Below are 23077 nucleotides of genomic sequence, written 5' to 3' on the forward strand. Positions count from 1 at the left end.
GGATGTAGTCACGCCAATCGACCACCACTCAGGCTTTCGCCAGCTAGATAGGTTGACAATCGCTTATAAGCGACTTTCGGTGCTTATTCCTTCCTCATCCGGCGTTTGTTCCACATTATCCCAGTGTCCCTAGAGGGATGGGCTAACCACTTATTCAAGAAGTTTCCATTATTCCCTCTAAAAATATCCCGTTCACCCCAAGAAGAGCATTTGTAAACACCGAGAGCCGATAGGAACATCGGGTGTGATATGAACTTTGGGACGAAGATACCGTAATTGCTACTGGCTCTACATTTGCAAATCTTAGGTTCATCGCCAGCCGTGTTGAATGGACCAACACAATCGTACGTAGTGTTGAGTTCAGTGGGTAAATAACACTCCCCTGTTAGGGGTACCAACTTGCTGTTGAACGACGTGTTACATAGTAATCTATCTGCTGCATACAGTGTTTGAGATGTGAGCCCAGCGCAAGGAAATCAGTCGGTGGGACACACGCCAGTGGCCGTCGTGCCTTGATCCCCTTTCACCACTGAACATCCGCAATCCCAACGGCCAGCTTCTCGAAATCAAAGACGACGTACTTGTCCTTAGCGAAGGTCTCGCCAAAGTTGCCAATGAACTCCCTCCCCGTGGCCAGCGTGCGCACGTCCAGCAAGCAAACGTCGCCATCCCCCTGCGCTTTCTCTACGTAATGGCGGGCCTCAACGGACCACACCTTGGTGTGGCCCACGAACCGGTACTTGACCGACGGTAGCTGCGGCACCCGGCTACACGCCACCTTGTAGAAGGGCTGTTCGCCGTTGTTCGGGGCGCTCGCGATTGGACCAGCCGGCACCGCGCCGGTGATCTGGACGAGGCGCTCGTAGGCCTGGGGCGACAGCGGCATGCCGCGCCCGTAGCTGGCGTGGTCGAAGATGGCGGCGGGCCCGGAGTTGTTGGTCGTCTTGGTGATGTCTTGGCGCTCGTCGCCGATCCAGAGGCTCTCCAGCTCGATGCCCCAGTAGTTGTACAGCCCGGGCTCGTAGATGAAGTCCAGGCGATTGACGTCGGGGAACACCTTGTTACGGTACCAGTAGACCTTGCTGTCCTTGATAATTGAAGACTTTACGCCGCCGAGGGTCTGGATTCCGTCGTGACCGCCGCAGGTGGCCTTGGCTTTGTCGGGCGAGCCTTCGTAGCAGTAGTGGAATCCCGTCAATGGACTTGGCCAGGCCCCCTTCTTCCAGGCTTGGTAGATAGGGGAGGATGTTGATGCTGCCGGTCTGTTAGCACGGGTATTATACGTCATCTGTTATTAGCGTTGAAACCCTACCATTGTCGGAAGAGAACACAGGGGATAGGCCGTATACACCGGCAAACGGGAAGGTGAGCGAGGACATGTCGAACGTGGTGTCCGACGCCTGAAGTAGCACTTCGGCGGTACTAGGGCCGATAGTGACGATGTCGTTGGCATGGTCCACGCTCAGGTTGTTGTCGAAGTAGAAGTGGTTGGGATTCCAAGTCCGACTGGGGTACAAGTCCTTACGGTACCGAAAGGTGCGGGAAGCAGTCTCGTTGAAGAACTGCTGTGATGGGTTGAGACAGCTGGTTTGGGTGTTTGGCTTGCCGTAGCACGTTGTCGTGAGTGCGTAAAAGTTGATCCATGTCCAGTCAACAAAGACAGGTAGTTCTTGTGGCGGAGTCCCAACAAGAGCAGTAGACACGAACCCGGCCGGGTTCCATGTCAGGGGTAAATCGTAGGCGGTATTACTGCCATTGGTCAGAGTTCGGGTGGGCAATGCAATTGCAGCTACACCATGCACAGCGAGCGCACCCAATAACAGGAAATAGGCCATTGTGATGTGTTGCCTTGATTGGATAGTTGTTTAGAATTACAACGCAGATATTACTGACACAAAAGGGGTTGCCAAAGGTCTTCGTCGATGAGCTAGTCCTTACATTCGTCATAGGGGCAGGAGGTTGATTTACTTTTATTGGATATCTGTGCACCCCGAAGGATGGCAGAAACATTAGAGATCAAAGTGGCCTTCCCACTGGTGGAACTACATACAGGATTGATCCTTGGTCTCTATTGACTAGGGTGTTTGGTAGCAACCTCTTAACAGTCATCATGACCACAGGCTGAGTGAGATCTTACCCCTCTTCCGCGCTCCGACGCTTGGCGGAAGACCTTCGTCAGCAGTTAGGAGGCGCTGCTGCTTGGCTACGCCAAAGGATTGGACGCTGACTCTTCCTTCCAACTGCTTTGGGTGTAGCATACCGCCATGACAGCCAGCCGGCCATGGTGAGACGATGGCCAGAGTAATATTGATCGTCAACGCAATCCCCACCTCCCTCACACTCTTTCGGCCGCTCCTGAGTGCCACGGCTGTGCTATGACACTAATCGAACTCACAGTGTCGCGAAACTTCCTATCATTTCTTTTCTTTCTCTTTCTTATTGATTCATACCAAGCGTCCATAGCAGAGACAATAGGCTGTTCGGTAGTTTTGGATATTCTTAGATTCAAATTGTGATATAGGACCAATAGAGTAGTGAGAAAAAGGTTAACTGAAGGAGGAAAGAAGAGAGTCCCAGAGAGAGGCTCGTGATGTGACTACATGTACAGGCAATGCACGTGACTACCATCTCAACACTAATTAGACAGCACGCCTTCCGCCTGCATCTCCTTATAAATGACTATTCAGTCTAAACCATTTGATGAAATACAAGAATATGGTTGGAACTTGAAGTGCGTTGTCTGGTTTGCAACAGTGCGTTTAAGAAGCAATGGCCAGGGGGTATTTGGTCTTTGTGGTATAGACGAGCTTAGCACTGCCATTACTTCCAAGAACACGCCATATGAGCAACACAGCTTACATATAAGTAAATACTACAAACTGCCTCTCACTATAGTCTCATCTATCTATAATATCAATTTCAACCCAACCAATGCTGGTCCTATTTTGTCTTTCGTGTGATTCTGAGGCCCACGTCGCCTTTAAGCCAGGGGGTACCAAGACGCGCAAAGTCGAGATCGCCAAACGGAATGCTCCCCTCGTCTTGAGAAAACTCGACGTGGTAGCGGCGCAATAGTAGGGCCACGGTGCGACTGACCACGATGCCGGCCATTTTCTCTCCCACGCAACGATGCGTACCGGCCCCGAAGGGCACGAATTTCGCCTCCTTCTTGTTGTCGATCTCGACCAGGTCCCTTTCGGCCGAGATCCAGCGTCCCGGTCGCCAACGATCCGGTTCCGGAAAATTGGCGGGGTCGTGATGGGTGAGATATGGGGACATGGACACGAGGGAGCCTGCCGGAACCACCTTCGTCGTTCCCGGTATCGTGTGGTTCCGGCGGGCCAGGCGCAGGTTGGCCATGCCGGCGTAGAAGCGGCTCGTCTCTCGGATACTTGCTTGAAGCATCCTGGCGTGCAGCAAGCCCGTATCCTCGGCGAGGTCCTTTTGGACAGCGTCCAGCACTTCAGGGTTTCTCATGATCTGGGCACGGTTAGCGGGCGATCTGAGCGAACATAACAGCCGAAATAACCTCTACTTACAGATACTACTGTCCACGAGATGCTCGCAACAGTGCTCGTGTGGGCAGCAAACATCAGCAAGTTGTGAAGACTGGGAAGAAGAGACTGCAAGGGCTGTGTCGCTTTGTCGTTCAGAGTGTGGTTGATGTAGTCGCGCGAGTTCCCCCATCTTTCCGGGTCGAGCGCCCGCTCGGCGAGGCGGTGATCGAACAGGGTCCGGTACCTCTCCTTTGCGGCCCCAAGACGCCTTGCTGGTAGGGTTGGGACCCAGGCCGGGAGGACCATGTTCCAGAGGCTGCCGATATCCGCCTCGATGTCGTGTAGTAGCTGCAGCAGATCGTCCGCGGACTCGTCGTAGAAGTCTTGGCCCATGAGACTGCGGACGATGACACGGTGGACGATACCCGAGACTTCCTCGAACAGTGAGAAGCTGTCTTTGGTCTCGCAGGCCCGAAAACATTTCTCGGCTTCCTGGTCAGTTATCTCGGCAATGTAATCCAAGGTCTGAGCTCGATTAAGCCATCGACTCAGTGAACCAAGCAATGGCTTCACGTTGTCCCAGAATCCGGTATCCAGTATCCTGTTGAGGAAGATCCCCTAATAATCACACTTTTAGTATTTTATAAAGCAGTGGATGAGCATGGAGCAAGGTACGTACCATACCGCCGCCGAATGACCAGACATCCTCTCTTGTCTCCAAGTACACTTTGTTCAGGTCGTTGCCGCGAAGCCATACTTGGCTCATGTTCAGCAGCTGAATCGAAAAGATAGCACCGCATTCCTCTGTCGCATTCCGGATTGTGCCTATGGGATTCTTGGCATATCTAGCGGCAGCAGCCACAAAGGGCAGCCCCGCCGGTCGATACGCGGCAATGTTGCTAGCTTTCCGTCGACGCCATCCTTGCCAGACAACAAGGCAGATGATTGCCCCGACAAGGGCACGGAAAATCGAGTTACTCATTCCTCTCTATGTGCTGATGGTACAGGAAATGCGTTTACCGCGGTATAATAACGACGTAATCCTGGAGAGGAGAAATGAAAGAGGTTCCCGGGCATGTATGTTAAAGTGACCACCGGTGGTGCAGTAATTTATTTCGATGTGCAGAACAATTTGCCGTTCTCACTGCTATTTTATTGAGCCATGCTATGACGCGGACGCACCTCCGAAAATGAACGGCAGAAGTAGTGGGGGCCACTTCGGAGGGAATGTGTGCCTCATAGACTGGTGGGTCGATTGCGGGAGAGTCTCCGTGCCAGGACGGCGGCGTTAAATTCGGAGATCGAGGCGCACGAAAATTGATCGGCGCAACTACAATCCCGACTGCAGGTCGCACCAACACCAGCAACGTACGCAGCAGCCCATGCCGGCAATTGCCAATCACGTCAAATATCAAGTATTCACCAGTGTGGTTGGTGTTCGTGGCACTGCAATCACCACTTTGCTCGATTTTCCTCTCGCGCACGCTCGACACGCAGAGATGAGTGCACCAGTTTACCAGGAAACTTGGGTGGACCAGCGCGGTCGCGCAGAATCGCTGAGAGGTAGACCCGGGTCGCATAAGCTACGTAGAAGCCATCGGGCCTGGGGTGTCGTTCTCGGGGGGTTCATCAACTACTTTGCAACTTTCGGTACTTAATTTAAGATACACACTCATATTCCATTTCCCCTTTCTTCCGCGATGCACTCCCACCATTCCCTCGCCTACACCAGATCCCCAACAAGTCCTACACACTGAGACATCTTTCCAGGCTTATTAAACACGTTTGGTCTTTTCCAGACCTTCTACCAAACGGAGCTCCTTCAGGGCACAAGTTCCAGTACTATATCATGGATAGGATCGATCCAAGTACGTGCCACAGCCCCAGAACCTGGGTAGCCGCGAAACCTAACCTGCTGTATCTAATGCCAGCTTTTCCTGTTGTTCATTGGGGGCATGGCGGTAGGCCCCGCCTTTGACAAAGTCGGCGCGAGACGGCTCACTGTGCCCGGGACTCTGCTTTACGTTTTGGCGTTCATGTTCACCAGCCTCGGCACTCGTTTCTATCAAATTCTTCTGGCGCAAGGCTTCCTTTACGGGATCGCCAGTGCACTGCTGTAAGAGCCCGGGATACTTTTTGATTTACCACGGCCAATTTCACCCGCTGACGCATGGCGGCTCCGCAGGTTCTACCCGACAATATCTGTCATTAACGTCTGGTTTGACAAGAACCGGGGCCTGGCCCTGGGCATCGTCGTTTCCGGGTCGTCGATCGGCGGGATCGTGTGGCCCATCGTGATCGAGAAGCTGATCGGGCGCGTCGGGTTCGGCTGGGCCATGCGCGTCGTCGGGTTCATCTGCCTGGGTGTGCTTTCCGCCTCGTCCGCCTTGGTCGTCGAATCGCCCAAGCCTCCTCGGCGTCGGGACGACAGCCAGGCGGTCCAGGACGACAAACAGACGGTGGGGGCCAAGGCGGAGCTTCTCAACACGGGGTACCTTCTCCTCGCCGCGGGTTTCACCTTTGCCTATCTCGGCATGTTCATCCCGTTTTATTATATACCGCTGTATGGGATCGATCACGGATTCAGCTTCGACATGGCTACCAACCTGCTTTCGATCCTCAACGCTGGATCCTTCGTTGGCCGCCTTGCATCCGGGTTCTTGTCTGACATGTTTGGAGTGTATGTTGAGATCGCCACAGCCCTATTACGTTTTTCTTTCTCTTTCTCCTATCATCTCCCACCTTTCCCGCTGACTCATCTGGCCCATAGCTTCATCGTCACTATTATGACGACTCTACTCAGTGGGACTTTACTGTTTTGCCTGCTTGTCATGAAGACGAAGCCCACCATCATCGCTTTCTCGGTCTTGTATGGGCTCTTCACAGGTGGTTTGATATCCCTGCAGTCTGGGTGCGTCGCCCGTATCACGGCCAACGTCGACATCATCGGCCTCAAAATCGGTGTCTTGATGGCCATATGCTCAGTGGGGTAAGTTCAACTGGAAACATGCGTACCACTTTTCACGAGAAAGCTGACTTTGTGGTGGCAGTGCCTTGGCCGGCGGACCGGTTGGCGGCGCCTTGGTCGCACACGATAACGGCGGATACACCGCTATGATCATATTTTCCGGTGCCACTTTGCTATTCGCAGGGGTTCTTTTCATAATGGCCAGATTTGCGCTTGCCTCTGAGTTACGAGTACAAAGTCCTGGTCTCCGTCATTAAACACACCCGCAACAACCCCCGGACTTGAACTCTACACTGGAACCATTTGGAGCTAAATCGAGGGTAGCTCAGCTGAGTCATAGAACAACAGGCCACGTTCTCCAGTTGGGGTCAGCCTTGACCCGAACCTGCCTCATACGTACGTAGTACTGAAATCGAACGTCATCGCCGTATCATCTCCTAGAGCCAATATGGGATTCATGTCCAACACATCGCTCATATGTGCACTTGAGCCGTCGTTCTGTTCGTGTGGTTTGTTACCTCCCAAATGTGAATGGTTTGGCTGTCCTATCCCGTGACCATGGATGCCGTCCCCGCCGCCGAATGAAGATGTATTATAGGGCATGCTGAAGTAAAATGGTTCCAGATCCCCCTCGAGAGCGGGGAAGGCAGGGATAGAAATGCTGTTCGCTTGCTGAGACGATATCGCTGGGTGATCTTTGGGCATCCATGGATGCCGTGATTCGGGAGTTCCATGGGCGGGGCGGGCTTCCATGGTTCCCTCGGAAAGACTTCTATAGAGTGTCCGTAGCTGCCCCCTGACGGCCTTGAGTGAAGCGGTCGGGCTAAGACTGCCCTCTGCCAGCGCGAGCAGCCGGCCTGCGATACTTTGGAGCTTTGGTCTGCTGCTTTCTACTTCTTTTCTGGAAGATTCCTGGTAGCCTTGCGACAGAATATGGGATAGGGCGCGAGTGCAGGTGTCGAGGGCCAGGGAGAACATGCCTGTTGATGAAGGGTGCAACTGCCACCCCATGGGTGCTGCGAATAGCCCTGGCTGCGAGGGCTCGTTGACGGCGGCAATGATGTCATTCAATTCCTCAGCCGAGGCACAGAACAGGTCAATGACTTCTTGCGTGGTGCGTGCCAGAGATGGCTTCGAGTCGCTCCCCTTGTTGAGATCTCTTCCTGGCTGCCGGGGGAATAATAGTTGGATTGCTATCGTGTGGTATAGGACTATGACGATGGCCCTCGACGGAACGTGGCTCACCTTGTCTCGTAAGACCCGGACATTGTCCATCAGTACATGATGGAGTTCTTTGCAGATCAAATCCAGGCTTTGGGGAACCGAGGTATCATGTAGACGCTGCAGCGCCCGCATGGTGTTCTCCTGCCAACACCCCTCGGCTTCATCGTCATCTGGAGGGAGAGCCTCGTCGGGGTACAGTGCATAGATGTAGGCCACGAGAGAGGCCTCGTGTGCCAGTGGCCACATGTCCCTTAGTGTCGACTTCTGCTTCTGCAGTGTGGAGAAATTGTCCGAAGCCTCGTCGAGCTTCACGAGGAAAGAGGACGTGGCGTCGACGGGAAGGAAAATCGACGAGAGGCTGCTCCCGGGAAGATAGGGGAGCTTCTCGTCCATCTGCATAAAGTGCCACAGCGTGAACGTAAAGGTCACCCACCACAGGTAAGCCACCACCTCTTTCTCGACCTCGGTGACGTCGACGCCGTTGATGTGGCCGCCGAGGCCGGCGCTGGCCGACGACCATTTGTGGTTCTTGAGCTCGGTAGCGACCCGGCCGGCCATGCCGAAAAAGCAGGTGGCGCGACGGTACTGGGACTGGTTGAGAGAATTCAAGCCGAGAAGTGTCAGCGACTGGGCAGTGGAGATGGCCACTGGGGCTGATCGCGTGGCGGGCCCCGTGCCGTCGGCCACACTGAAGGCAGCATGCGCCGACCGTTCGTAAAGCTGGGCCGTGGCGAAACGCAATAGGACCTGCCCGCGGGAGTTTGCGATCTCGTCACCCACAAAGAAATTGGCATCGGCAAGGATGATGGCGAGAAGTGCCTCGTCGTGCGTACCGCTCTTGAGCTGGTGTATGAACAGTGTTTTGGACAGCAAGAAGGAGAAGGGGTGGGTCGAGAACCAGATGTCGATAATCTGCGTGACCTGGCGCGTCCCGTACTCGGCGAGGGGGCTGGGCCCCGGCACGACCGGGTCAAACATGGTCACCGTCTTGTCTCCCATCAGCCCTTGGATGAACATCCGGCCTCCGCCATGGTCGATGGAGTGGGTGCCCAGACTACCGAATTTGGTCACCACCAAGGCGACGAGATCTTGGGCCAGGACGGACAGAACCCCGCCATAGTTGGCGCCATGACTTCCCGGCCCTGATGGAGGTGTACTGGGCGGTGTCGTAGTGTCAATGGCCATATCGTGGAACCCGGAAATCTTTCTCTGCCAAGGATTGGGACACGCTTCGTCGTGTTCCTGCAGGAAATTCTCGGCAAACATAGTCTCCAATTTCAGACCCAAGACCTCGGAGTCGGCGCCGTCGCCTTGATCCCCTACGGCAGGATGCAAGCCATTCTCGGCGGCGGGGGCAGAGTCCCGCTCGGGTGTGACTGTGATGGACTCAGCCTCCAGCTGCTGCAGGAAGCTGCGGGTGGCTGTGGGTTTAGGGGGTTCCGACTCGTAAATGCAATCAACATTTTGCTTCCGGCAAGCCTCGCATCTGGTTTCATTGGAGCATTTAATCTTTCTAGCGCGGCAAAAGCCGCAACTTCGGCGCAGGGGATGCTTGTTGAGGCTGGCCATGGTGGTGGTAGGGGCTGGCTAGTAGCGGCATGGGAAAATAGTCGGTAACGTAGGGGCTGACGTGGAAGAGACGTCCACTTAATTTAGCATCGCCGACTACCATGGTTAGTAAGCATTGTCTTATATCTCCAGGCTCTGGCTGTCCTACCCCGGTCTTGGCATCGAGTCAGAGCTGGAGGCCATGTGTCGCCCCAGTCTGATGGTAAGCTTCCAGACCCGTCGACTTGGCTTGCATGCATTGGTCTTTCGCTGACACGGTGTGAGATCACGACCTGTGCCGCCGGTGAGACGCCAGTGGAGGATGCTTACCAACAAGGCGACCTTCTCAACTTGTTTCAAACAAATGAGCAATCCTGGCATCCTGCCGCCTCGAGGGCCGCTGAAAACCACATCGAATGTGTGACTATCACATATGAATATGCAGTCGGTTTCATCTGCGTATAACCAACTCAGCTACCCGAAGCTTCCGGTGGTGCGGATTGATGGCGTGCTAGGCGGCGCAACCTGGCCTATCAATTAGCGTAAGACTGCATATTTCGGCGCTAGATAACCTAAAAGAGATGGCAATCAATGTCCATGAGGATTCTCCCGCGTTACAGCTGCATCCTGTCGGATTCTCCCACAGTGTATTCATCAGACCTGCAGCCAACATGACCCAGCGCTGGTCCGCATTTAGTAGCTGGGGTTGCACCGAACAAATCATGCAATTTCGCCGAGAATTATATGCAACTTCAGCTTTTGTCCGAGGTTCAGCTGAAAAGGAGCCGCCTTGGCTCACTAGCGCTGACCAAATGCTGTCTCTCTAGCTTATGAAATTCCCATATTCTATACGCAAAGTTTATATAGGCTATAAGCTTCAGCCACGAAGTGCAGCCGAGTTTCCGAGCTTACAGGTAAGTGGGAACACCAGCTCACGTGCAATAGTCCAGCCATGCTGTTGGACAGTGGGATTAAGCCTGAACTAGCCCCCCTGAAACCCCTAAGCGGCCTCCAGCAGTAGGGACATCAACAAGACACCGGACTAACCAAACAGCCAGCTTCTCCTGACAGCTGGTAATAGATACAATTACGGTATAGGAGTAATCGGGCAATTATTACACTCGCGTAATGAATACTATATATACCTCGGCCGTTTATTACTACTGATTATTCTAATCGAGTGCTTTAAGCATAGGCAATTGACCTGGTCTGCTGATTATTCCGGTATCTACTTGATGTCACTTCTGCCCCCAGGTACCTTAGAGCACCTGCTTACTGCCTTGCATTCCTGACTCGCAGTATCCGTCAGCACGGAATTAAGCACGTTTCGGTCAGCTGACTGGTCAATGATCTGATCAAGGATGAGCCACTACGTTATTGACTAAGGTCCTACACCCAACCCCTGTCGAAGCCTTGGCAAGCACCAAAAGCCCCAACGGCTGGCGCTAACCACTGCAGCATTGGAAAGGAGGATGCCGCTTATCCAGAGCCGCCGGGCATGTAACGTTCCAACTATAAAGCTTCGGCGACTTTCGGCTGAGCCCGGAGCAGTCAGTCAACGGCTAGAAGCTAGCCGTCTATTTAAAAGCTTTCTTGGGGGATCTTAGCTTTTATGAGTTAACTAAAGTAAAATGAACTGATAGACTGAGTGAAACACGTCCTGGACTTCCAAAACTTTCCGCTACCATGCTTAATAAAGATGTCTCGTCACATTTTGCCAAGCGAGTGTTTGCATAGTGAAGACAATGAGAGTATGATGGTATCGCGTAGTGAGCTGGGACACAGATTCCAATCTGTGGTTAAACAGTCATTTATCTTTGATATCACGTAAGGGTGTTCCGTCAGAGCTGAGCAGCTGATTTGACCTGACCGCGCTTATACCACTCATTCTGCGGTTATCACCCCATACCTCCGTTGCGCAACGGAAACAATATTTGGGGGAATAAGCGCCCATGCGCCAACCCACGCCGCAGCGACGTACCTTCATCTCTTGCGCGATGCATCCACAGCTTGCCCTCTCCGCCGAGACACGGTGAGTCCTGCTATCCCTGCTGCCTGTATGCTACCCACGTGGCTCGCCGTAGTCTAGACTCCGATCGTATCGTGCAATAAGCCTGAACAATAAGGGGAAAGCTGAAGGAGCTGAAGTCTCAGCTCTGGCAGAGTAGCACGCCGTATCAAATAGCGTATAAGAATCTGTCTAGGTCTTCACGTCGTAATGGGCAGAAACTATTATCACACATGACATTGCAATCCGTCTGATCACTGGTGGTTTACTTGCTTAAGCTGAACCTAAACCTCCCTTCAGTCATGTTATCATTCCCCTGCTTGCTTGTGCTGTTAATTCAGCATGCAGCCGTGATCCGCTGCGACTTGTTGTCCCTGCGTGGCTGTGTCTCAGATGCTCTGGGGAAAACCGCCAATCAACGAATGGTCGATGCATCTAATGCAACCTACACCGATGCCCGTCTGGGGGAAACTATCCAGTAAGCACCTTACAACCGCCCGCTACCGAGGGTCTCTTAGAGATAACCAAGAGTCGGCGTTAGGTTCACCCAGCTTCCGGAGCTCATTGCTTATGCCACGACAGCGTCCGAGGTGGCCGACCTGATCAAATGTGCTCGAAAGACGGGCTACAAGCCAGTCCCTCGCAGTGGTGGACATCAGTACGCCAGTCCATTTCCCGACCTCCCAAACATTTTCCCTATATTGTTGCTGACTAGCCCGCTTACCACCCACAGCTTTCTGAGCTACTCTGCTCTCACCGGCACTCTGGTTATCGACATTACCCACATAGGCCATGTCCACGTCTCCAAGGATCTCCAATCGGCCGTCGTCGGCGGCGGGATCCGGCTGGGCGCACTGTACACGGCGCTCCAGCTGCACAACCGCACCTTTGACGGCGGAATCTGCCCGACGGTGGGGCTCTCCGGGTTCCTCGGCTCCGGCGGCTTCACCATGCAGATGCGCGCGCGCGGCCTCGGCGTGGATCACGTCACGGCGGCACGTGTCGTCACGGCGACGGGCGAGGTCGTGACGGCCTCCAAGTCCTCGCACCCGGACCTGTTCTGGGCCATCCGCGGCGGCGGCGGCGGGACCTACGGGGTCGTGGTCGAGTGGACCCTGCAGCTCACCTCGTTCCCGCGCTCGGCCATGCTCTCCATCACCTGGAACACGACGGAGGCGCAGGTGCCCGTGGCGCAACGGTTCCTCGAGTGGGCCCCCACCGCCGCCGCCGAGTTCACGTCGCAGGTCAACATCTACAAGTCCAGCGTGCAGGTCCTGGGCTGGTATCTCGGGGGTACGAAAGCCGATCTGGAGTCGCTGCTGGCGCAGTCGGGGCTGTTGCAGTTGCGTGGCGGCGACGGCCGCAACGGGACGACCCCTCTGGTGCCCCAGGTCGTCATGTCTGAAGGCTGCAACACCATGAATGCGCGTATGTTTGGCTACTATGTCCAAGAATGCCTTCCGGATGAAGAGGTCGAGCAGCTTACATGGATGATTAATACGGTCCAGCAACCCTTTGCGCAGCTGGGGCAAGATCCAGTCTTTACCTTTGACGAGAGGCCTCAGGACCCGACCCAAAAGGCGGCGCCGCCTTGGGATCGCTTCTACCGACTGAGCAAATCCTTCTTCGTCCCAAAGAAGAAGGGGATGTCACGAGACACTATTAGCCAAGTTGTGAATCAGCTGCATGAGCTAGACGATGCAGCCCAGGTTTGGGCGGAATGGCACGCCTGGAATCTCTCTTCCACCACGACCGACTCAGCGTTTGCGTGGAAAGACCAGGCTGCTGCTCACCTTGAGTTCCAGGTTCATGGTTCTGCCGACCGCCAGGCCCAAGACAGGTATCATCAGTGGTTCGAGAACCTGGAACACACTCTGAGACCAGCTGTTGGGTATGTTTGTCTTTTAGTTTATACCACTGGCTCATCTTCGCCCCAACTAACACTCGACTCTTATCTAGGGACGCATCCTACTCGGGTTACATGGACGCAGGGCTTTCGGTGAACCCCCTGCTTTCTTACTATGGCGCCAATGTATGCGAGCTCGTCCGGGTGAAGCGGCGATGGGACCCTGAAAACCTGTTTCAGAATCCGCATTCAGTGCCGCCTTCTGCCCCAGAAGATGTCAGATGCGTCTGACGTATTTAGTATATTATTATTAGCTGTAATCTTAAACGGTGCAGCTCGCTGTTCCATCAAGCCTGGAACATGTTCCACCCCGCAGTGAACGTCTGCATGTAGTATCGGTTGATCATACCTACGTTCCCTTGGAGCAGTAAGCTGCACTATAGGCAGCCGACCGGTAAGCGACTTTCGGTGTTCGCTCATTCCTAGTTTAGTGTTTATTCCACGTTATTCCAGTATCTTATAAGGAAAAGAGTAACCGTTTACTCGATAAATTCCTCTTATTCCCTTTCGAGACATCATATTTACTCCTAAAAGAGTAAATGCTTATACTTCTTTCTTCTTTCTTTTTTTCGATTCATACCAAGGTTTCCCGGCAGAAACAAAAGACTCACAAAGAGCAGGTTACCTCAAAAATTTAACCGAGAGTCGATAGGTCGAGGTGTTTGTCATGCTGGCCCTGGGCGACTTAATCCGGAATGAGGATCAGGACCCGATGAGGGTGGCCAACGACGAAGATATACAAAAATGTGAAAGACTTTCTCCAACGTGTCGAAGGAGAAGAAGAAGCCGGGCTCGACGGACTCACACGGGACACGATGCGCGATGTTGTGTTGAGCCACCGGGAGAGGGATCGTCTTTCAAGGAGATATCCCCGCTGAGCGAGAAATAGATTTAAACTCAGTCAAGATGATGGACTCGGGGTATTCAATGGGAGTCCCGCATGCTGTCTTCATGGGGGCTTTCAGTTTATGCCGCATGACGGACGACATGCTTGGAAATCGCAAACAGAAGCAACGCCTACACCGTTTGGGGCCAAGTGCCTTTTCCGCAGCGTGGCTTGGCGCCTGTACTTGCCTAATTAAAGTGGGTAATCGCCATCTTGATGATATTTGCTGCGCCGCGTGGTGACCGCCAACTAACACTCCTTCCTCCCACCTCATGAAAGCTTTTGTTTTTCCTTGGTCCCCCTTCACTACATTATAGCATATTGCAAACCCCCGCCATAATGCCCACGGCACCGACTTTCACCACCGTACCCCCCGAGGTCCGCCTCCTGATCTACAAGTACATCCTGCACTCCCACCTACCCGAAGCCGAGGACTTCTTCCCCCAACCCGCCTACAGCATGTGCCTGGCCGGCACCTCGCCCTTCACCCGGCACATCCGCGACCCCGCGACGACACGCTACCACAGCCCCTGGACCCTACTGCGCGTCTGCCAGCTCGTCCGGCGGGAGCTGCAGCCCCTGCTGGCCCGCGCCGAGGCCGACGGCCAGATCGTCTTCGAGTTCCAGGCCTTCACCGTCAAGGACATGCGGGCCTGGGCCGCGGCCGCGGGCGAGGCGCGCGTCGCGGCGATGCGGCGCTGGTCGCTAGACGCCATCATCGACTGCGACGCCGAGGACTTCGGTATGAAGCCCGACGACAGCGTCTCGGAGAGCGAGAGCGAGGGGGAGCGGGCTGAGGTCGAGCTCTGCTTGGAGCGCATGACGCGGCTCTATGAGCGGCGCGACGGCGGAAGCGAGGAAGACGAGGATGGAGAGGAACCCGAAGACTATGACGACGAGTTCGGATGCTATGAGAAGTTCCACGCCGTCAGCCTCAACGTGGATCTGAAACGTCTCGGTCCCGGAGAGGCGGGAGAGTCCGACGCGAGCGGCGACTTGGACAGCGACCTGGACGGGGCCGGGCGCGTCCACGAATGGTATTGGGGGGCAGACTGGTCCGATGACCATTGTGAAGGATGCAAGGATAAGTCGTCTCAGGGCGTTTACGAGTTCGTGGAGGTTGTGCTCTTACTAGAGATTGACCGGCCCAGGGTCATCACGGGGGAGTTCCTCTGTTCGATGCTCGATCACCTCTCTCAGGGGGCCCGGAACAGCAAGGCACGCCGGAAGGCCTGGGCCATGTTTCGACATAGGTTGGATGAGTTTGGAGTCTTGGACTAAAGTGAGCGGGGTTAGGTACTCGCTAGACTGTATTACAATCCCTCCGCGACAACCCATATTAGAAGATCGTTATGAAACTGAAACGAATCACGCCTCCTTCTCCAGCCCCTTCACAATCTCGGCCACGTGGGCAAACGACAGCTCCGACATGAGCTCCCCCCAAAGTTTCTGGCCTACTTTCTCGCCTTCTGGTGTGTAGACAAACGGCGCTTTACTATTTGTGGAAACGTTAGTACCCGCAAGTGGGCAGACAGACAGACGGTCGGGACGAGAACTCACGGCTGAAGTTTCCCGTCCTCAATATACTGCCCATGGGCCTCTGCCCCAAACCCCACCGCCCCCATCGTCACCACCCGCGCCCCCGCCGACGGCGGACGCCCCAGCAGCCGGTTCGGCACCGCGATGACCTTCTCCGCCACCGTCCCGCCGCCCTTGCCGAGCCCCGTCCCGTACGTCCACCCCGGGTTCGGCATCGTGACGACGGCCGCCGCCGACGCAGGCACGCGCCGCGTCAGCTCCGTCACGAAGAGCTGCAGCAGGAGCTTGGACGTGAAGTACCGGTCGACGCGGTCAAAGTTCCCCTCGTCGTCCAGGGCCGGCAGGAGCGGCACCTGCGTCTTCTCCCGGAACTTGGCCCAGGACGCCGTGTCGGACTGCACCACGGCGATGCGGCCGGGCGCCGCGTCGGCGGCGGCGCACTTGGCCTTCACGAAGGGGAGCAGGAGGATTGCGAGCAGGGCCGTGGACAAGACGTTGACCTGGATCGTCTCCTCGTGGCCGGTGGCGGCGACGCGCTTGTAGACCGACTTGGCCACGCCCGCGTTCAGGACGACGATGTCCAGCCGCTCGAGGGTCTTCTCGGCCCGTTCCGCGAGTGCCGTGACGCTCGCGTAGTCTTCCATGTCGAGCTTCCACACCTCGATCGCGCCCTCGGGGAGGGAGGGGCGGTGCGTCCTGGCCAGCTCGTCGCGGGCCTTCTGGCCCTTGGCCTCGTTCCGCACGGCGAGGACGAGCTTGCTGAGGCCCAGGTCGAGGAGCTGGCGGGCGCACTCGAGGCCGATGCCCGTGTTGGAGCCGGTCACGATGGCGGTCTTGCCACTGAGGTCGGCATTTTCCGGGAGGGTCGGCTTCTCGAAGAGTTGGCGGTGCAGGAAGGCCTTGAACCCGGCGCACTTTTCGGTGTTGTCGAATGTTGGTGCTGTCATGGCTGCCTCTGTCCTGGCCTTCTGTAATTAAGCAGGAAGTGGTACATACATCAAAGCAAAGTTCTGCACTTAACTGGAAGTTGTGACGCAGTTGGGCGTGCATCCGGCAGTGCCGGTCGGCGTAACATCTCGGATGAACTCATCCCTGATCTCTACTTTATCCCTTACCTCGCAGTTGCAGGGGGGTCGGGAATCACGTGCGCTTCGTTTAATGTCAACGGTTAAGTACATTAGTGCACCCAGCACAGCGGTAACTTTGTAATAGTGTCCGATAATACATGAAATGTTAATTGTATTTGGTTGGTCTTGAGGACTAGCTAGTGGGCGGCTGAACTTTCAAGTCGTCTGCCGCGAACGACCCACTAACACACACCGTATCGCTCTAAAGCCATATAACGAAGGCGGTGAGATTTACTAATAGAAATAGGTTCGACTATTTCATCAAAGCCAGAATGGCTGAGAGATCCGGAAATGGCCATTCACAACGTCAGGCAGTGATGCGTTGCTCTCTGTCTCCGGCTCGGAGCCCTGGTCAATTTCCCTCGGGCTGGCCTCAAAACGACTTGGAGGAAATTGTTCGTCGTGCCACTTCTGCGATCGGCGCATAGCTCTGGCCTGCGCTGGACGTAGCGACCAGCCCTCGGGCACCCATGCCTCATCAGTTATACGTTCCAGGGTTATATAGATGGGAAAATGCGGTTTACCCGGAGACGAGGGATAGAACCGTGCATCGTCGAGGAAGGCCCAGGCGCGCTGTCGATATATATGCCTGATAAGGCTATCCCCGGGTTTGAAATGAGAGTAGAGCTTCCGGTACATTCCAGGGCCCTCTTGATGATCCCGATACGATCCATGTATACCTATGGCTGGGGACAATGCGGTCCATCTGACCGACTTGCTCCAGTCAAATGTGCTGTATCGTTCTGGGCAGCTCTTTTGAAACCACTTTCCGAGCTGCTCCTGCTCTTGTCGTCCAGCTATGGCGGCTCGAAGCAAGATCCAGGCAAGGTCGAAGCCAAAGCCCGCCATTGTCGCTATGTCCAGAAAGATGGACTGAGGGGTAAAATCGTTGACATAGTCTTGTGGGTCGAAGAAGACATTGTCTGGGTAACGTAGGCCAGATGAAGGAGGATTCGGGGCGATTTCTGGAAGCCACGAATCGCCCAAGTGGGCGAATATGGTACCATAAAGGGACTCCAGGTATTCACGGACACAAAAAATGCCCTCCTGCTCGAATGGCTGAAAGTCCCTGCCGTCGTACTGGAAGAGTTCTTTTCGGTAACAGTGCCTGGAACGGAGGTACCAGTCCCAATCTCGATATACCAAAGTCATGAGATGATGGCGCAAAAAGGCCTTTAGCAGCCGGCTTCTTTCTCCGCCAGTAAGGCAGGCTACATCGAACACAGGACTAACAGGCTTCCCCTTGAACGTCGTGTGGGTTTGCATCGGCGATAGAGCAGGAAGACAGACGTACTCCCGGGGAGGGAAGACGGCGGTGGCCTTGGTCAGATAGTCTTCGATGAAAAATACCAGTCGCCCATGCAGTTTGCCCAGGTCGCGGATGAATCGAGCATTCTGGCTCTCTGCGGGCTTGCGGAGGGGATTAGGTAGCCGTTTCGATGCCCAGGAGGCGAAAAGATAGCCTTGGACCAGGTCTGACGAGTGCACGGTAGGATACATGTGCGAAGGATACAAAATGATGGCCATGGCATCTTGGATCATTTCCTCGTCGAGGTCGGCGGCAAGCAGTGCCCTTGTGAACTTTTGCTTCGACGTCAGGTACTGTTCAAGCATGGCGGGCGAGGCCTGGATGAGCTGCGACATAGCACGCCTGGACGAAATTCGCTCCAAAATCATGATACGCAACTCTGGCGGTAGGCGCTGGAAAAGATCCATCTTGGAAGGCCCTATGGTGTGTTGGGATATTATGAGTCCAGGTGGTGCGACGAACAAAAGAATTGTTTTGATGCGATATGAGGGGGTTCTGCAGATTTAAAGAAACGACCAGTCGTTCGGACAAATCATGTATATTCGCGTACCTCTGGTTTTGGAGAAGGATGAGAGATCTAAGGTTAAGGTTCCTTCCGTATTCGCTTGATTAGAGGATATCGTAAAGCTTAATAGACTGGCTATAACCTCGATACGGTTAAGCTTCTCGGCATGCTTGGGCGACAGGATCCGCGTATTCTCTTACTCCAGGCAAGAACATGAGCCACTGAAGTCTTTCATCCCTTCCTTTCGTATTCATGGGTGAATATTGTCATTTTCTGCAAAATCATAAAGAAACAACAGCCCAGTTTCGCAACCCCTAAAGCTTGGTATGCCCATCTGATTTCGCTTGGAAGTCATTGATCCCCCCAGGGAATTTGGCTATCATCTGTCTCATCTTCTCCTTCGAACTGTCGAATGTCAGTGTTAAACTGACTTGGGTCACAATCAGGCGGGCACTTACGGCTCCAACAACTTGGCCCATTGCTGAGGGAAAATGGCCGCAGTAATGAAATCGCAACGCCTTGACAGACGAATATCAGTATCCCTTCCTAATGGGGGAGCACAGCGTTTACTGACAGCGCATAAAGTTCGTGGCGGTCATTGAAGTCTTCCACGGGCTCCGATGCCCCGACCTCTTTTTTGTAGCTGTCGATGAATTCCATGCCTAAGACGTACCTGGAGTCGCCCATGCATTGTAGATCGACTGACTTGTTAGCAAAAGCTAGAATTAAGTTTCGTGATAAACTGACTTTCGTTGTGACCGTAGAAACACACGGCATCAAACATGATGGGTTGCTGTGTGTCGACATCGATCTGCACATTACCGTCCCATAAGTCACCATGGCATAGTGAAGGTTTGATGTTCCTCCCGCCAGTCTGCAAGGGCCTCAGAAGGCGCGCCACGACCTTCTCGATAAATTCTTCAGTCAGCGCATGCAGGTCAGGATCAGCCCCATACACGTTTTGGACGAACGCTATATCGGCGCGGAACTGGCGTCCATAATATTCCTCCCAGCTGTGGGTCCAGTCGTTGATCATGAGAGGTGGGCCAAAGTACGTGGTGACATGGAAGCCGAACTTTCCCGTAGGAGAGACCGAGCTGAGATGGAGTTTCTTGAGCATCGCTAGAAACTGGGCTACTGGCGGCGACCCCTCCCTCAAGTTGCGGAACCGGATCAGGAAGAAGGACTTGTTCGGATCCTCCTGGAGTCTTCCCCAGGCCAAGGGTTCTGCCACATTATCAGGTATAACCTCGAACAGGGCCTTCTCTCCTTCGTATTCTGCCTCCGCCATGCCGATCCAATCTGCGCGTTCGATGATCTGGTCGAGTTTTCAGACGGTCAGCAGTTTAAAGGAATGGAGAGCTTCAGGACCGACCTTCAAAAAGAACTGCTCTTCCTCGTCATCAACTCTCTTTACTTTGATTTTGAGTCCGGTAGACCACTAGTATTGAGGTTTCAATGTCAACAAGTGAGTTCCTCTTTTGCTTTATATCACACATACGCGAGTATTTCCGTGCGGGACGACGGAAACCACATTGCCGCCGTTTGGGATCGCTGTTGGTGGCGTTAGCTTTGACTTGATGCCCCGCTCGTCAAACTCACCGGCTCTGATCGCAGGATCCAAATCGCGGGTGGCTTCCATGTTTAGGTAGTATGCAATGCAAACGAGATTAACTCCGTAGAAGAGGGATCAGAGGCTCTTGGTGTGATGATAATCCGAACTGACAAGCATTAGCATACATGGCTAGGACGGTAGAAACGGTGGCAATCCGGACTCTCTGGAAGCCAGCGGGTATCGCCCAACCAACGGTAGAGATAGGTAGACGACTTTTTGACGGTCTTCCTTGCTTTTCCCCCTGCTTAGAATATTCGATCATTAGTGGACAATAGGACGGTTGTCAACACAAATACCTCTCCGGTGATTTCAACAACCCGGGGAGGTATGTTCTGCACCCCATCCCCCCCAACCCCCCAACCCCTGGCATCCCTGGCACCCCTGGCACCCCTGGCACGCTGATGCACCCTGCAGCCAACAACCCTTCCCCCACTCACACCTTCCAATCCCATAATCCCACTTCGCCGGGTCCCAAGCACAGCGTGCCAGTGCGGCTAACCAACCTACAAACTACCGATTCCATGTTTGGTTGGTTGGTTCACGGAGATGTTGGTGTATTTTGCTGGTTGATGTTCAACTCTACGGCGTGTCAACATTTTAATCCTTTTTCCCCATCCTTTCCCGCATCCACTTGTCAACAACCCAAGTGGAAGCAGAAAATATAATTATCTCACCCATCGATATGGGGACCTATTTTCTTGATGTTAATTGAGCAACACGCGGTTGGCTCGGTCGATCGACAAATGGGGCTTGGGAAGTGGCGCTTGTGGTCTGAGAGGCTCCGAGAAATGGCTGATGACCAGGAACTCAACTCGGACGTAGAGCAGGGTGCGAAGGATGCCAAGCGACTGATGATATCGTGAGAGAGTGGCATCCAGGCCGACTCACAGGAAGGGGGGGGCTAAAGGAGGGATAAACTAGTAGCTAATTGGAAGAGCGACAGAGCCAACTGATACGATTAGTCGTGATAGAAAACACCCATTTGACCATCAAAGCTCCCAAACCTCCTCAACTCGATCCCCCAGATCGCTCCCCAGTCTAACCCACGGCCTCAACGTCCGCCGTCTCTGCGAAACTCGCTCGTACGCGTACGCGAACCCAATAAGCCCCATCTCCGACCACTCCTCCCCCACGAAGCTCAGCCCCTGCGGCATCCCCGGCGCCCCCACCACCAACCTCGGCGAAGCGCCGTCATCGCTACCGTACACGACCCGGGCGTCCTCGCCCAGCCCGCCCATGGGCACCGTCACGATAGGCAACCCCGGGGCCGACGCCAGCGCGATGGCCAGGTCCATGTACATGACCAGCCCGTTGAGCTTTTGCTCGCGCAGGGGCTTTCGGATGAATGACCCCGTTGACGTCGAACGGTTCATGTACGCGGACCAGGCCCCGGCGCCGCCGGCGGGACGTAGGGGTTCTTTCTCTTCGACGATGGCGGCCAAGACCTCGAGGCCGTACTCGTCGGCGCGCTCGCGGGGGTCGGAGCGCAGGCAGGCGAGGAGCTGCGTGTGGTTCCGCATCGCCTTGTCGGGGTCATCATCATCTGGTACCAGGTTGTCATAGTACCGCGCCAGCCCCTCCTTGAAGTCCGGTAGCATGTACTCTGTCTGATTGCGTATGGGTATGTGTTGGTCAAGGGGCCCCTCGTCCTCCTCGTGACCCTCCAACGGCACATCCACGAGCTCCGCGCCCGCTCTCCGCAGATCGTCGAGGGCGGCGTCGAAGAGCCGCCGGATCTGCTTCTTGTTAGCCCACCAGTCCACGCCGAACCCGATGCCCTGCTCATGCCACAAGACCCCAATCCGCCTCCCCTCTAGCGCCCCCGCGTCCAACGCCTGCGTATACCGCGGCGGCCTCTCCCAAGGCTGAGCCTCCGTATAATTATCCCTCCCCCCGTCCCTCCCGGCCATAACCTCGAGCAAAACCGCCGCATCCGCCACACTCTGCGCCAAAACCCCCACCGTATCCTGCCGCGCCGTAACCGGCACCACCCCGAACCGCGACGTCAACCCCACCGTCGGCTTGACCCCCACCACGTTCCCAAACGAAGCCGGACACGTCACACTCCCCGCCGTCTCCGTCCCCAACGCCGCCGCCGCCAGCCCCAGCCCGGCCGCGACCCCGCTCCCGCTCGAGCTGCCGCACGCCGTCTGCCCGCGGACATAGCCCCCGTACGTCTGCCCGCCGCGCGCGCTCCAGCCCTGCGGCACGCGGCGGCCCCGCGCGCCCGAGAACTCGGCTTGGTTCGTCTTGCCGAGGAGGACGGCGCCCGCGGCGCGCAGCTTGGCGACGACGGTGGCTTCCTCGGCGGGGCGGGAGCCGGACGCGAGGCAGATGCTTCCCGCGCCGGTGCGGAGGGAGGGAGAGCTGGTGCTGCTCGTCGCCGTCGTCGCGAAGTTGTCCTTGACCAGGATGGGGATGCCGTGGAGGGGGCCCCGGAGTTGGCCGTGGGCGCGCTCGCGGTCCAGTATCTCTGCGGCGGCCAGGGCGCTGGGGATGTCTGTCTCGATGACGGCGTGGAGCTCGTCGTTGACTTCGGCGATGCGGGACGCGTACAGCTCGACGAGGTCGCGGCTATTGACGGCGCCACTATCGAGGAGTTGCTGAAGCTCTGTGATGGAGATGTCCGAGAGCGATGGAACCGACCCTATGAATGGCAGTGCGGCTGCTTGCCATGAGAGGCAGACAGCTAGGCATACCGTAGCTTTGGCTAAGGTGCATAACATCATGGCGAAAGCAATTGGGGATTCATTTGCTGTTGTCTTTTGAATTGAAATATCGCCAGCACTCCTAGGCCATGTGCAGCGATGTAAGCCGGTAAATGCTTGTTTAATACCTGAATCACCAGAGTCGCATCAGGCACCCGCGACAAGCTGATGCGGAACCCCTCGTAAGCAGTTCGCAGTGGTTGCATGACGTTGTGCCGCTGAACCGTACCGACGGCC

At 55.2% G+C, this 23077-nt stretch overlaps 10 protein-coding genes across 10 annotated transcripts; 3 read left to right on the forward strand and 7 right to left on the reverse strand.

Annotated features, from left to right (window-relative positions):
- Positions 1-523: 523 nt before the first annotated feature.
- On the reverse strand, positions 524-1835 carry PG985_014962 (uncharacterized protein; the record flags this gene model as incomplete). The annotated part of the gene is made up of 2 exons (XM_066834728.1): positions 524-1254; positions 1313-1835. 2 exons carry the CDS (start codon positions 1833-1835, stop codon positions 524-526), a joined length of 1254 nt encoding a protein of 417 aa, XP_066677338.1.
- A 1105-nt stretch (positions 1836-2940) lies between these two features.
- On the reverse strand, positions 2941-4479 carry PG985_014963 (uncharacterized protein; the record flags this gene model as incomplete). Its single annotated transcript, XM_066834729.1, has 3 exons — positions 2941-3480; positions 3540-4115; positions 4177-4479. 3 exons carry the CDS (start codon positions 4477-4479, stop codon positions 2941-2943), a joined length of 1419 nt encoding a protein of 472 aa, XP_066677339.1.
- A 400-nt stretch (positions 4480-4879) lies between these two features.
- PG985_014964 (uncharacterized protein) lies at positions 4880-6722 on the forward strand (the record flags this gene model as incomplete). The annotated part of the gene is made up of 6 exons (XM_066834730.1): positions 4880-5147; positions 5268-5365; positions 5429-5613; positions 5683-6177; positions 6301-6486; positions 6548-6722. 6 exons carry the CDS (start codon positions 4880-4882, stop codon positions 6720-6722), a joined length of 1407 nt encoding a protein of 468 aa, XP_066677340.1.
- Positions 6723-6855: 133 nt separating this feature from the next.
- Positions 6856-9258, reverse strand: PG985_014965 (uncharacterized protein; the record flags this gene model as incomplete). The annotated part of the gene is made up of 1 exon (XM_066834731.1): positions 6856-9258. The coding sequence occupies one exon, from the start codon at positions 9256-9258 to the stop codon at positions 6856-6858; it is 2403 nt and encodes an 800-aa protein (XP_066677341.1).
- A 2380-nt stretch (positions 9259-11638) lies between these two features.
- PG985_014966 (uncharacterized protein) lies at positions 11639-13382 on the forward strand (the record flags this gene model as incomplete). Its single annotated transcript, XM_066834732.1, has 3 exons — positions 11639-11723; positions 11828-13136; positions 13205-13382. 3 exons carry the CDS (start codon positions 11639-11641, stop codon positions 13380-13382), a joined length of 1572 nt encoding a protein of 523 aa, XP_066677342.1.
- A 994-nt stretch (positions 13383-14376) lies between these two features.
- Positions 14377-15318, forward strand: PG985_014967 (uncharacterized protein; the record flags this gene model as incomplete). The annotated part of the gene is made up of 1 exon (XM_066834733.1): positions 14377-15318. The coding sequence occupies one exon, from the start codon at positions 14377-14379 to the stop codon at positions 15316-15318; it is 942 nt and encodes a 313-aa protein (XP_066677343.1).
- An 87-nt stretch (positions 15319-15405) lies between these two features.
- PG985_014968 (uncharacterized protein) lies at positions 15406-16523 on the reverse strand (the record flags this gene model as incomplete). Its single annotated transcript, XM_066834734.1, has 2 exons — positions 15406-15532; positions 15598-16523. 2 exons carry the CDS (start codon positions 16521-16523, stop codon positions 15406-15408), a joined length of 1053 nt encoding a protein of 350 aa, XP_066677344.1.
- A 441-nt stretch (positions 16524-16964) lies between these two features.
- Positions 16965-18419, reverse strand: PG985_014969 (uncharacterized protein; the record flags this gene model as incomplete). Its single annotated transcript, XM_066834735.1, has 1 exon — positions 16965-18419. The coding sequence occupies one exon, from the start codon at positions 18417-18419 to the stop codon at positions 16965-16967; it is 1455 nt and encodes a 484-aa protein (XP_066677345.1).
- A 412-nt stretch (positions 18420-18831) lies between these two features.
- On the reverse strand, positions 18832-20159 carry PG985_014970 (uncharacterized protein; the record flags this gene model as incomplete). The annotated part of the gene is made up of 6 exons (XM_066834736.1): positions 18832-18922; positions 18976-19035; positions 19092-19218; positions 19265-19835; positions 19893-19958; positions 20019-20159. The coding sequence occupies 6 exons, from the start codon at positions 20157-20159 to the stop codon at positions 18832-18834; spliced, it is 1056 nt and encodes a 351-aa protein (XP_066677346.1).
- A 962-nt stretch (positions 20160-21121) lies between these two features.
- PG985_014971 (amidase) lies at positions 21122-22861 on the reverse strand (the record flags this gene model as incomplete). Its single annotated transcript, XM_066834737.1, has 1 exon — positions 21122-22861. The coding sequence occupies one exon, from the start codon at positions 22859-22861 to the stop codon at positions 21122-21124; it is 1740 nt and encodes a 579-aa protein (XP_066677347.1).
- Between the last annotated feature and the right edge of the window lie 216 nt (positions 22862-23077).

This window comes from Apiospora marii (assembly GCF_038362585.1).
Source record: "Apiospora marii strain CBS 49790 chromosome Unknown utg000012l_segment0_segment0, whole genome shotgun sequence".
Lineage (NCBI taxonomy): Eukaryota > Fungi > Ascomycota > Sordariomycetes > Amphisphaeriales > Apiosporaceae > Apiospora > Apiospora marii.